Source organism: Mesoplodon mirus (genome assembly GCF_964341445.2).
Source record: "Mesoplodon mirus genome assembly, chromosome: 11".
NCBI classification, from domain to species: Eukaryota; Metazoa; Chordata; class Mammalia; order Artiodactyla; family Ziphiidae; genus Mesoplodon; species Mesoplodon mirus.
In genome coordinates, this window is record NC_138987.1 from 7,851,084 (window position 1) to 7,866,039 (window position 14,956).

The following is a 14,956-nucleotide window of genomic DNA, read 5'->3' on the forward strand; positions in this document are numbered from 1 at the left end:
GCAAATATTTCTGAAAAGCCCAACAATTTAACCACAGAAATTCTGAGCATTATTTGAATAAGAAACCAAAACTTCAAAGGTTTCATGTCAGCATAACAGGCAGTACCCAAGAGACCAGGAGTGAAATTCGATGTTATTTTCAGGTATTCATCATCTTATATCATCATACTTCCTCACTGTACTTTATTGGCTTGTGGATTCACCTGTCTGGCAAAATGTATTCATATTTTATATTTTTATTGAAGGAATTTTCACTAGATGGATTTGCAATATTATTCAATGATTCAGAATTTTTTATACATATAGGCTTCACACTTTCATCATTACTTCCCACAGTTAGTGTAAAACAACCCCATAAGAATAATAAAAATCCCAGACGTAACAAATATAAACAATACTATGCAACTGGTATGAAATGTTAGCCAAGATGAAGGGACCAAATCAATTTCTATATAACATGTATTGCCTTTAAGAACAAAATTATTACTAAGGATGGTGCTGTGAACATAAAATTAATCTCCTTAGTCCAAGTTTATAAAATGTAAGGTAGATAAATTATATCATCTCTTTTTCCCCTCTGAAATTTTTGGACTGCTTACAGATCAGTTACAGATTTGCATGGATCACTAATGATAAACATAGCACACTTTACCACAGAGTTCGTAAGATATATTTATAATGCCTATACAATGTCTCCATATTTCTTTTCATTTTTTTTCTTACTCCCATCCTCTTTTTCCTTACCAAGGTCTTTAAAGAAGAAGGCCTGTGTGTTTATGTGAACAGATATCTACATTGCATTTACATCTCCAGCATCAGCTTCCCCCCTAAGCTTCAGACTTAGATACCTGCCAGACATCTCTACGTGGATGTCTGAAAAGGACCATCAATTTACTATGCCCAGAACAGAGCTCTTGTATAGTCTTCTCCAAACCTGGTCCACCCCCAGAGATTCCCACCTCATTATATCACCACTGATCTGATTGTTCAAGTCCAAACCTAAGAATCCATTGAGACGCCTCTCCCTCATCCATATATCCAATATGTCAATGCTTATTGCCTTTATTCTCAAAAACATACACATTGAACTTGACAACTCCCCACTACGTGCACTGCCGTCACTTTGGTCCAGGCTGCCATCATCTCATCTCTTATGTGACCTACTCCTTACCTTATTACTGGTCTCTCTCATTTCTACTCTTGCACAGACACTTGTATTCTCTCAGTAGTCAGAGGAACATTTTTTTTTTTTTTTTTTGCGGTACGCAGGCCCCTCACTGTTGTGGCCTCTCCCGTTGCGGAGCACAGGCTCCAGACGCGCAGGCTCAGCGACCATGGCTCACGGGCCCAGCCTCTGGCTCACGGGCCCAGCCGCTCCGCGGCACGTGGGATCTTCCCGGACCGGGGCACGAACCCGTGTCCCCTGCATCGGCAGGCGGACGCTCAAGCACTGCGCCACCAGGGAAGCCCAGAGGAACATTTTTAAAAAGCTAATCAGGGCTTCCCTGGTGGCGCAGTGGTTGAGCGTCCGCCTGCCGATGCAGGGGACACGGGTTCGTGCCCCGGTCCGGGAAGATCCCACGTGCCGCGGAGCGGCTGGGCCCGTGAGCCATGGCCGCTGAGCCTGCGTGTCCGGAGCCTGTGCTCTGCAACAGGAGAGGCCACAACAGTGAGAGGTCTGCGTACTGCAAAAAAAAAAAAAAAAAAAAAAAGCTAATCAGGTGAGGTCAAAACTCTCCAAGGGCTTCCTATCATGCTTAGGAGAGAGTCCAGTGTTCTTACCATGGCCTGCGAGGCCTTGCGTGATCTGCTCTCCAGCTGCCTCTAGGAAGCCTACCTTCCTTATTTCACTGTTCCTTCCGTGAATTGAGATAATTCTTGCCTCTGTGTTTTTTCACTTGTGATTTCCTCTCCCTGGAACACTATACCCCCTGATACCTGTGTGACTTATTCCTTCAATTAGGTTATTTTCTGACCACCCTAATTTAATAGAGCCCTACCCGTACTCCCTTAATCCTGCTTTATTTCTCTCCACAGTCTTGTCACTTTCTGATATTGTATTATATATTTATTTATCATCATTTTCTCACTGGAATGTAAGTTCCATAAAAGTAGAGACTTTGCACTGATCACAAGCCAAATTCCCAGTGAGCAGAGAGATATTTGATGGTTCCTATTCTTTAGTTAGTTCTGTGGAAATAGAAAGGTGATGGGATGTCTAAGATGAAAAGTCAGCCACCAAATCTCAGGGGAGTAGCACTCTGTGAAAGAAGAGAGTATATAGGGGACTTAGCCTTAGTCTACAGAGTGACTACAGGAGGCCTGTGGAGTTTCTACGTATCTTATACCTTTCCCACTGAGCAGCTGATGGCCGAGAATTCATACACTTTGAGGAATTTTCTTTCAGTCTTTGGTCAAATTCATCGATTAAAGCTTAGAGATAAGGGACTCCCCTGGTGGCGCAGTGGTTAAGAATCTGCCTGCCAATGCAGGGGACATGGGTTCAAGCCCTGGTCTGGGAAGATCCCACATGCCGCGGAGCAACTAAGCCCATGCACCACAACTACTGAGGCTGCACTCTAGAGCTCTCGAGGCACAACTACTGAGCCTGTGTGCCACAAGTATTGAAGCCCGTGCGCCTAGAGTCCATGCTCCGCAACATAGCCCCCGCTCACCACAACTAGAGAAAGCCTGCGTGCAACAAAGACTCAACACAGCCAAAATGAATAAATAAATAAATAAATAAATAAAAATTAATTTAAAAAAACTTAGAAATAGAATTATGGTTATTTCCTTAAGATGCGTTCATTATAAACAAAAATTAAGTAGTTAACACCTTCACTTAATAAAGATTTAGCACAAGCACAGTCTAAGTCAAATCCCAGCAAAATCCAAATATTAACCTCACTGGGTAGGCTATGGTTTAAATATGTAGTGAGAGAGGACTTGTGTGTCTCTGCCTTAGGCACTTGAGGTTTTTTCACTGAGTGACAACTCATCAGCTAGCACTGTTGAGGCACAGAATATGCGGTACCCACAAGTAGAGTTGCAAAGAGGAAGGGAGGCTGACACAAGCATTCCTTGAGAGGTGCCTGCCCGCTGCTACAGCAAACTCTCCTGGCGGTCGCTGGGTTCAGCTGGCTTTGGAGAGAATGATAGTACGTAATTCACTACTGGGGACTTCTAGCAGGACAGATATGTTGGATATATGGACTTTAAGTGCTAATTAATGAATTGTTATTTCGTGCCTGATAGGGAAGGGGTGATGGGCTTACGGAATAAAACAAGGTAGTGTATATATCTTAAGTGAACATCTTGTAACCAGTGAAATTCATTAATTGATTAGTCACTTCCACCACCAGTCAATAAAACATTCCAATAGTCATTTGAAACACGCTTGTTCCACCTCAGGCTTCCTGGCGCTGTTAACCAGGAAGCCTTATAAAGATGTGTTGAAGGCACGCCAGCCTGTCCAGTCTCCCCTTATTGCACCGGACAGTAATGTCTGTATTACTATAACTGCAGTCAGTAGGAGGCTACTCTTGAGGAAGACTTACCTGAGTGTTCTTTTAAGAAAAGCTCAGTCCCCATTAATTATGACTATTTCTACCAGAATTTCCAGATGACTTCACGTGACTCCTAAATAGTTTAGACTACACGCCAGAGTCCCCTGCTGAGGCAGCCACTTCATTGGTACCATAAGATCAACATTTGGTTTCATATGAATGCATAAATCCTAACTGAATCTAATTTTGGAATTTAGCAGACTAAATTATTTTTATCATCTGTCCAAGCAGTTAGAAAGCTAAGATGCAGTTACAATCTTAACTATTTCGACTGTTTGTGTGGAAAAGATGTGTCTTCTATTCAGAAGACATATGGCAGAATATAGTTATCCAAATCTTAGTCTCATACCTCTCGAATAGCAGTACAAAACTCACTCTGGAGCACTTTTTTGAGGGATTGTAGCTTGTGCACTGGTACTTCTCCAGATTCCTGCAGTTTTTCCAGTAATTCAATTGCTCTGGCAACATCTGAATGAAAAAAAAAAAATCAAAATGGAGAGACATGGAGTAAACTGAATCTCTTCACCAAAGTACCATCATTTCAGTGACAATGAAAAGTGGAATTAATTGCAAAACGAGAATTTACAATTCATAGTTTATTGATCTCTTTTGATAAAAGGTCATTTAAATCTGTTCCACACAATTTGTCACTTAATACATCTTCCTTAATGGCATTTCTCATAAGTTATTTCTGTCACACAAATTAGTTTGAATATTCTTTCAGGAAAGAATAGAAGGAAGCATGTCTTTTGTATATTCTGATACCCCAACAACCAAACGAATCCTGTCAATTTTACCTCTGAGATGCTTTTTTCAGGTTTTCTTTTCGCATTCCACATTTATCACACCTGCATTTTTACATTTATTAGTATGACGATTTGATTAATGTGCATCTTCTCCACTTGTCGATAAACTCCCTGAGGGTAAGAACTTAATTGGGTTTATTCACCACTGCAGCCCCAGAGTCTGGTGTAATTTATGTGTTATGGTCATTTAAGTTTTAAGGCCCCCCTTTATCTTGGGAACAATTAAATTATACTAAGGATAACCAGCCTAATAATGCTAGGAAATTGGGCCTTATGGACAGTGCCAATATATAATTTCCCTGAAAGATAAGGACTAGTAGAGAACAGACTAAGTCAGATGACCTGGGGGTACACTGGGCCGCACCTAATGGAAGAATAAAATTCATTCTTACTTATGACTTTAATAATACTACTAGCTATGTTATTTGCACTTTGCCTGTTTTACCAGATTGTTGTTTCTTGCATTACCAAATGTGTCAACGAGCCTCTGACAAAAATATAGAGTTCTATATGAGATCAATGTAACAGTGTAACTCCAGATATGGCAAGATGCAACAAGAGGGGATTTTTTTCCTGGACTGCAACAGACTAGTAAGACAGACGGTCCAGAGACTTTTGGCTACTGTTAATAGGTCTAGTCCAATAATAGCACATAGAGTGGCCTATCAACAAAATCTTCGCCAGACCTGGGAATGAGCATTCCTACCGCTGTGGGACAAAATGGTCATGAAATACCTCTCAAACCATGGTCAAATTTATGACAATGAGGGGGCCCTGTCACCTACAAACTGGCACTTGCCATCTGCCTCCACAAGGATCAAATTACGAGTTGCTGCAGCTGCTCACCTTCAACACCCCCTGAAAGGAGTTCAAGGTGGAGGTCGATAATGAGGCCCTCTGTGCTTTGGGAAAAACGGGCAGAACAGGTCTTTAGATAGTTAGATATTTTCAGGAGAAGATTTTATGAGTCCAGTTCTTGCATCTCCTCGTATCTAAAAAAGCACTAAAATCCTTCATGGTGGTGTCTGCTCCTCGTAACTAGCAGTAATTTTCACAGGACCAGCAGAAACCTTCTCCAAAAAGTAAGTGCTTGATTGCATGTATTCCCCCTCCACAAAAATCACATATACACTGACCTTCCCTAATACCTCTTTGGAGCAGTTTCTCAGAACTATGTGGAATGCTGTCTCCCAGGCTATAGTTCTCATTTTGCCCCAAATAAAACTTACACACACACACACACGCACACGTTAATGTATCAAGAAACACAGTCTCTTATAGCCATAGCTTTAAAATTCCAGGATGGTTTTGTATTGCCAAAAGAAAATGATATGATGAAGGCTATTTTAAAAATACGTATGGTGATCTCTTCTACCTCTCTTGCTGTAGTCAATAACTCACTGAAAAGTCACTTAGGCATTTATGTATAGAGATTTTCAATTCCTAAGTGATTAACTCCAGAAAGTATCCCGTATCCCTGGCATCAGATTATACATTCATTCATCCATCCATCCATCCATCCATCCCTCAGTTTGTGTTCCTATTAGACCTGGCACTAGCTTAACAAGACACACTTCTGAATTCAAAGCTAAATGAGAAAAAAACATAACAGTATAGCTACCTATAATAAAATTTCTACCACCTCTGAATTAGGGTGGGGTTGGTATAGGTTTATGTATCTAACCAAAGAAAATAACCAAAAAGTAACTTTAACGGAGACTCTCCTTTGACGTACTGCCAACTGATTGCCAATCGTAGCCCAAGGAAGCATAAATCCTGAAATCAGTAAGACGCTGCCAGTTTCAAAAGTCTGTCCTTTGATACATAAACTGAAAGTCAACATAATCAACTGTACCACACCAGCCACATCCACAGTCAGTAAGACACCAAGCTAAGAACTGTATGCATTTCTAACTGCATGAAAGACTCTACCTAGATGCCAACAGGCACTTGGAACTCTCAACATGTGTAAAACTGTGCTCATCATATTTTTTTCCTGAAATGAGCTCTTCTCTTCTTATATTCCATATTTCCACTAATAGCATCTCCATCCAGCCCGTCTTCCAGGCTAGACCATGGCATCATCTTTCAGACTCACCCCCACACGCAATCAGTCAGCAAGTGCTTTAGGTTCTATCTCAAAATGCCTTTTGAATGGAAACCCTTTGCTTCATTACTTCTCTCCTGAGGTACGGGAGCATCTCCGAACTGTTCTTTAAGTGGCTCTTCTTTTACAGTCCACTGCCCACTCTGCTCCCAGAGTGATAAATCTCATTATTATACTCTCTTGCATAAAACCTTCTCTGGCTTCCTACTGCCTAAAGGGTGAAGTTCGGACCACTTAGGGCTACATACAAAGCCCTTAACAACCAACCTCTTATGACTCATCTCTAGAAACCTCCTCCTGCCCATCCTATACGCTGACCATCCAAAATTTTTACCATTCTAGGACATGCCACAGAACACCATGTTTCTGTGACTTTGTACATATCATCCCCTGTTCCTGGAATGCAATTAATTTATTCATCCAATTGTGCCAGGCATGGGAGACACTGTGGTAACAGAGACAGACGGTTGCTCTTGCTTTTATGGCATTTATAGGTCTGACGGATCACAGATACCCAACAGAGGGGGCATGAGCTATAAAAGCAGCTCAACAGGCTAGTACATGGATGTCTAACCAAGACATTTATCATCATCCAGGAGGTCAGGGAGGAGCTCTTTGTGAAAGTAATAGCTAAGCAGAGCCCTGGGTAGGAGGTACAGGTGGGGAAAAGGAGAAAAAAAGTTCCAGGCAAATAAATGCAGATTGAAGTCTTACCAAGGGAGTGTGGGGCATTCACAGAACTGAGAGTTCAGTATGGCTGAAGTTGAAACCAGGCCAAGAGTAGCAAGAGACGCAGTAGAGAGAAATCATATCATGGAGGGTGTGTTAGGTCATGTAGGGAAGACTTGGCTTAAATAGCATCTCCTTAGGCATGTCTTCCCTGACCCTCCAAGGCAGATTTAGTTGCTATCACATCCATGATCCCACAGTCCTTTGTTCACTTATCCATTGTAATAATTACTACTCTCTGCTATAGCTCTTTTTGCATATATGTCTCCATCCTTCACCCTTGCAAATATATTAGCTTCTTGAGGTCAGGAACAGTATCTTATTTGTTATTGTATCCATAGTTCAATGAGGAGTACTTGACAAATATTAGGTGTTTATGTTTGCTGAATGAATTATGGATTAATTAATGAGACTAGCTAGGAAGGCAGGGGTTAGAGGTCTATGTCTAGGTGGACATATAACTCACTTCTCCTGAGACTAAACCTCCAGATCACCATCAGCCATGATCAAGACCGGCTTGGGTCTGGTGTGGGGGGGAAGGACGCAAGCCTGAATCCGTAGGCTAAAGGGTATCACGTGACTGAACTAGAAGAAGTTCAGAAAATCTGAAAGGAGTTCTCACCCTGGACTGCACTTTAAAATTACCTGGAATACATTTAAAATTTATTTATTTATTCCCCCATTTTATTGAGATATAATTGACACATAACACTGTATTACTTTAAGTGTACAACATAATGATTTGATATATGTATACAGCAAAATGATTACCACAATAAGTTTAATGCCTGAGACTCACCCCAAATGAATTAAACCAGAATATGTGGAAGAGTGGTTCTCAACCTTGGCTGCAGACTGGAACCACCTGGGGAGCTTTAAAACCCTTGGATACCTGGGTCTCACCCCAGAGATTCCAATGAGATTGGCATGGGGGAGGCCTAGGCATTAGGCTTTTGAAAGCCCTCAAGGTGATGCTGAAGTGCAGTCATGGTTGAGAACCACTGGTCTAGTTGGCATGGGTAGTTTTATAGCCCTATTTAGTTCAAATGTGCATGCAGGGTTAAGAACCTCTGCTATAAATCAATGGTTCTAAAACATGAGTGTGCCTAAGAATTACCTGCGGAAACGTATTAAAATGTAGGTTCCTGACCCTTCACCCCACTTGAGGGAGGTTGATTCAGGAGGTATGAGGATAAGGCCCAGGAATTTGCCTTTTAAACAAATGACTCAAGTGATTCTAAAGTAGTTTCACAGACCCCATTTCAAGAGATAGTGAACAAAATGACAGTTCAGGTTTCTTTCAGCCCCAGCATTCTAGAAACTCTTGCATTTTCTATTATTCTTTGATACCCTGTAGAACAGGATACTGAATGGGACTCTTCTGGAAGTCTCAGAATTATTGATAAAAGTCCGTGAATGAAAGTAATTAGTGTTAAGTACCAGCCCCATCCTGAAACAGTGCTCCTAGCAAAGGCTGCTCACCTGGATCACCTGTGGAGTTTTAAAACCAGCCTGCTTCCCCAGACCAATTATTCAAAATCTCTAAGTGTGAGATCCAGTCATGAGGTTTTGTTTGTTTCTTTGTTCTTAAGCTTCCAGATGATTCCTATGACCATCCAAAGTTGAGAAATAAAGTTCAAAAAAGAGCGATCAAAGAAATTAGACACTATCCACCATATTAAGACTTATTCAAAGCTGGGCCGGCCCTGTTATGTAATGTAATACCATAGGCCTTTTCCAGTCCTTATTAAGAGGTAACTGTGGGATCTCCCTGGTGGCGCAGTGGTTCAGAATCCGCCCGCTAACGCAGGGGGCACAGGTTCGAGCCCTGGTGCGGGAAGATCCCACATGCCACGGAGCAACTAAGCCCGTGTGCCACAACTGCTGAGCCTGCGCTCTAGAGCCTGCGAGCCACAACTACTGAAGCCTGCATTCCTAGAGCCCGTGCTCCTGCAACAAGAGAAGCCACTGCAGTGAGAAGCCCGCACACCGCAACGAAGAGTAGCCCCCGCTCGCTGCAACTAGAGAAAGCCCACATGCAGCAATGAAGACCCAACACAGCCAAAAATAAATAAATTGGTTAAAAAAAAAGAGCTAATCGTGAGATGAAAGAAAATTCATGAAAAATTGTTAAGTCATTAACTTTGGACAGAATACTAGGTCTTTTGCTTCTCTTCCATTAACCAAGCGAGGAGTGTTCCAAATAGAACCAATTGTAGCCATTGGGGGTTGCCTGCAGAGGGAGACTAGAACCCCTTTCCTGGTGACACAGGCAGTGGACATGGTGATCTGCCTGCCCCCTGCCTATCTGATCAGAGGGAGAGAACTGGAGAGCAGTGGTACTAGAGCAGGAACCATCTTGCTGGCACCTACCCAAGGGAATCTAGCAGTATGAGGTCATGGGGTATGTGGCAGTTGGTAAAAGCCAAAAGAAATCTAAAAACTAAGAGTGAGTGAGATCAGGTCCCTCCAGCCCAGTCCTGGCTGGTGCTGCAAAGATGTGGTGAGTGATAAATTGGATGTTAGACTGGAGCTTAAAATGAAATTCTGATTCCCTTTAGCTCTGTAAAAGTACCAGAAACCTGCAAGCCAAGGTCTGGAAGAAAGCAAGAGAAGCCTTTGAGTAAGTAAAATACTTGTTCTTAAAATGATTGCAATAAAGTGTGTGTAGTTTATTTACGAGTTCCCTTAGGGTTCTCACTGAGAACACTTGTTTTATGAAACTATTCTACAAAATTTGGTTACGAATACAGAAGTCTGGGTTTATCAGGATAGCTCAGACTAGAAGAAATATTACATAACGACTGGGGAGGCTGCTTGACAAACACAATGAAGGCAAGAAGATCTCACAGTTTTTTTCTGAAATGGACTCATCCTCTGGTCTGCCAACTCTCAAGCTCATACTTCCACCATCTATCCCTAACCACTGGACTGCCAGGGAGTTCCCTGGAGAGCATTTAAATGATAGGGAAGAGTGTTTCTCAGCCTTGGCTACCCACTGGGATCACCTGGGTTAACTGAAAAACAAAACAAAACAAAAAACAGATACCTAGATCCTACCTACATATATTTCTGATTTCATTGTTCTGGCATATGGCCTGGGCATTAGTATCTTCAGAGTTCCCTAGAGATATAATGCATGACCATGCTGAGAATCACTGATATGGCCTCTCAAGGTACACCCCAGGAAATCTAATAACAATGTTACTTACTGCTGTCACGTACAGCAATTGCTAATTGCTCTCATGTACAGTGTTTAGTATGCACGAATTTTAAACATTTTCCTTCTCTTAGCACTATGAGGTAGGTACTATTACCTCCATTTTACAGAACAAGAAACTGAGACCCATAGAGTTAAAATTACTTCTCTGAGGAAAGAGCTAGTAAGTTGTAGAGTTAGGATTTGAATCCTGGCAATATGGCTCTAGAACCTGGACTACATTTGAGATGTGTCTCAGGAATCTATATTGTTAAAATCATTCCCAGCACCACTTCTCCAACATTGTTAACAGAGATTAAGCTAATCTGATCAACAAATCCTTGCTTGAGGGCTGAAAACAGTGGTTCTCAAATTTTAGTCGACAACAACAACAAAATAACCCTGGACCATTTATTAAAAATTAAGATAGGGTTTCCCTGGTGGCGCAGCGGTTGAGGGTCCGCCTGCCGATGCAGGGGACGAGGGTTCGTGCCCCCGTCCGGGAGGATCCCACGTGCCGCCGAGTGGTCTGGGCCCGTGAGCCATGGCCGCTGGGCCTGCGCGTCCGGAGCTTGTGCTCCGCAGCGGGAGAGGCCGCAGTGGTGAGAGGCCGGCGTACCACAAAAAAAAAAAAAAAGAAAAAAAAAAAAAGAAAAACAAATTAAGATAAAAAAAAAGAGGCTGAGGGTGAAGCTCTGAAATTTGCTCTTTTAGTAGTCGTCTCAGATGGTGCTGATGCAGAAAGTGGTTCACAAATGCACTTTAAGGTTACTGATAGTTTAATATGTGATCCAGAATAAAGTGAGTTAAAGGCCATCATTTATTCATTGTTTTCTTGTCGTACTTAGCTCATCTTATAAAATCCTCAAAAATATATAAAAGGATTACTACTGTCCCTACTGTATACTTAAAAACAAAATAAAACAAAACAAAAAACCAACTAAGGCTCAGAAAGATGAATTATCTGGCTCAAGGTTACACAGCTCGTAGGGCCAGGATTTAAGACCAGAGGGGTTTGACTCCAGTGCCCATGCTCTTATCTATTTCCCTATCCTGCCATGGAAAAGGGATTAGAAATAAAACAATAAAGGTATGGCAAACTTATTTTTTAAATATAGCATCATCGCAAACTGAGGCAAACAGATATAACACTGCCCAAAGTCCTGGAAGGTAACCCTTCAACACATTACAGTATAATCAATGTGCTCATATTGATAACTTTTTTTTTTTTGCGGTACATGGGCCTCTCACTGTTGTGGCCTCTCCCGTTGTGGAGCACAGGCTCTGGACTCGCAGGCTCAGCGGCCATGGCTCACGGGCCCAGCCGCTCCACGGCACGTGGGATCTTCCTGGACCGGGGCATGAACCCGTGTCCCCTGCATTGGCAGGCGGACTCTCAACCACTGCACCACCAGGAAAGCCCCTTGATAACATATATTAATCATTAAAAATGATCAAATCATTATCAACTGCCTGATGATATTAAGATAACATATTCCAGAAAGACTTCCTTTAAAGTAGTTGAACATTATAACCAAAAACAATAAAATAGTGGAACTTAAATGGGATGAACTTCCAGTCATCTGGAAGAGTCCAATTATCATCTTCTCTTTCCTTAATGATAACTTTTTATTAACTTGGTTAACATTTAGACTGCAGAATTTAACCCATGACTCATCTGCATCTGGACCTTGGATGAAGATAGAGCTGGGTCATTTAAGGCATATTGTCCACTAATTCCACACAAATTTATTGAGTACTATAGCAAACAATATGAATTATCTACCCCAAAGTCATCTAAAACCCTCACATCCCTTGCCTTCTTCTACTACAAAAGCTGGAAAGCAATCATACTTCTCTTTCCAGACTCTTCTGTCATTTGGCCAAGTTGTTGTAAGTGTAAAGTCACTGGGTATGGCTTCCAGGAAGGCTTTTTAGATGAACAAAACGCTGGCGTATGCTTCAGCTTTTAGGTCTTCGAACCCTTACTCTTTCCCCATTCTCCTGCCAGCCTTAAATGTGCCTAGAGGTGAATCAGCCATTTTGTGATCATGCAAACGGCTGTCACATGCTGAGGCAGGTGGAGTAGGAAGAAGGAAGGGGCCTAGCCCTTCATGCCATCACTGAGCTGTGTACTGGCCTTGAACTGTGCAACCCCATGATTCTTGCCTATGAGACAAATATATGCTTTACTGTTTGGTTCCCTGTGACTGGCAACCAAATACAAACTAACTAATACCAGAGGAAATGACTTTAAAGGCACTATTCTAGCAGGGATAAGGTTGATGATATTGAGAAACTGGAGTCACATGTGGTGGTCCTTTGAATAAGACAGCCATGGAAAGCCTCTCTGAGAAGGTGACACTGGACTGAGACTTGAATATTCCTAACAAGCCAGCCATATGAAAATCCGAAGGAGGAATATCCGAAGAGAATAGCAAGGGCAAAGACCCTAAACTGAGGGGAGCAAGCGTACATATTAGAGGGACAGACAAAACCAGTGTCAGTGGGGCACAGTGTGTAAGGCAGACAGCAATCGCAACAATGGTGTGCTGGTAAATGATGAACAACCAGCTCTCCAAAACACATGCACAAAACAGAAAAAGCCCTTATTTGTAGTGTTTTCTGATTTCTGTAGTGTAAATACCGCTACCATGACCAGTTTCCAGCTACCAACATGATAACCACTGGCTTGAAAAATTCTTGACTACTCAACACTCAGCTCTCACAAGGCAGAAAGTACCAATTACAACACACCACTGTATAGGAAACAAAGTTTGAGAAGTAAACAGGTGTTAGATTTTAAGAAGATTTTATAAGAAGGTTATATTTTGGTGTAATTACTAAAGAAAGCCATTGAAGAGTTTTTAGCAGAATGATATGATTTGGTTCACATTTTACAAATATCATTATGACTACTGTTTGAACTGTTAGTTACAGTGGGTCAAGCATATACACAGGAAACCAGTTAGGAAGAAGGCTATTACAGTGGTCTTGGCAAGAAATGGTGTTAAATGGTGGCAGTGGGGATGGCAAGACGTGGACAGCACAGGTGGGGAGAAGAAGAATCAGTACCCTGAGGAGGTGCACAGCTGTATGATGAGGTCTCAAAAGAATGTCTCTGGGCTTCCCTGGTGGCTCAGTGGTTGAGAATCTGCCTGCGAATGCAGACAGGTTCGAGCCCTGGTCTGGGAGGATCTCACATGCCGCTGAGCAACTAGACCCGTGAGCCTGCGCGACTGGAGCCTGTGCTCCGCAACAAGAAAGGCCGCGATAGTGAGAGGCCCGCGCACCGCGATGAAGAGTGGCCCCCGCTTGCCACAACTAGAGAAAGCCCTCGCACAGAAACGAAGACCCAACACAGCCATAAATAAATAAATAAATAGATAGATAGATAGATAAATAAATAAGCCAAGCATTTGAAGCCCTTTAAAAAAAAAAAAAAAAAGAATGTCTCTTCAGCAGAAAAGGATTTACTAGTGAATACAGTCACATGCCTTAGCCTGTTTTTTCAATAATTGTGTCTGCCTCTTTAGCCATAAGCAGATGGTGTCAACAACAAATTTAACAAGTGACCAGAATAACAAGGGAGAAGAAAAGTATCAGCACCCTGAAGACAGAACTATTTTAAAAGCACATAAGAGTATGGCACTTTATCCTGTTAGTCTCTTCCTATCCATATAAGATCCCTCTATTCAGCGTCAATTAGGAATGTTATAAAATGTTTTAGCACTGCACCAAGCAGTTGGAGAATATGGATATAAACCTAAAAGTCAGAGACCTGAGAAGTATAAAATGTGGTAATACTGATTATATACAGTTATTGTGAGGTCTGAAGGAGAATGTAATTATGATGAGATTTTCATATAGAGTACCTGGCACATGAACTATACATGACATCTATACCATCTTTTCTTTTAACCCTTTCTTTCTGTGGGTCCTCACTTCCTGTTCTATTAGTGGAAATATGTGAAGAGGAAATGTTAAATTATAGGAATGAAACTATGCTACTCAAATTTCCTTTGAAAAGGTGACTAGAGGTCCTCTTTTTAAAAACATACTTGACCCACAGAGTTTAAGTTAAATGACTATGGACAACTAAATCTAGCCGTAAGTTAGTATTTCATGTACAGTATTGTGGAAGTCATTATTAAGTCTACAATTTAAATAGTGTACATGAAATACTGACTTATTACTAGCTTCATGAGGTATCTAAAGATTGGACCAAAGAATGCTCAGTTTAAAAATCTCGTTTGCCAAACCTACTGCAACCAGAAGAACACTTTACACTACAAAATGAAAAGCTGTAGTTGCTAAGAGATTCTCTGAAGTGGCAGGTACCTGTTTCATTTGACAGTGATTACTTACCCAATAAACAAATCTTTAAGTATACAAAGCTTAAGATACAGCTTTGTTAAACAATCCCTGTTACGTGGTCTGAATGAGTAACGTGTTCCCAGTTTTTATAGGAACTATATTCAACGTTTTCTTCTTTTTCTTTCCTTCTTCCTTTTTAAAAAAAATTCATCTAATTTTCCCAAGCAGCTAA

At 41.6% G+C, this 14,956-nt stretch overlaps 1 protein-coding gene across 4 annotated transcripts in view; it reads right to left on the reverse strand.

Moving 5' to 3' along the window:
- LIN7A (lin-7 homolog A, crumbs cell polarity complex component) overlaps nt 1-14,956 on the reverse strand; it is a 240,927-nt gene that overhangs the window by 91,293 nt on the left and 134,678 nt on the right. For 3 of the 4 annotated variants that reach the window (XM_082636676.1, XM_082636677.1, XM_082636678.1), the window contains one exon: nt 3,916-4,034. In XM_082636676.1, the coding sequence (XP_082492802.1) occupies nt 3,916-4,034 (119 nt within the window). Of the gene's footprint in view, nt 1-3,915; nt 4,035-14,956 lie in introns of those variants that run through there. The other variant, XM_082636679.1, reaches the window with a different exon arrangement.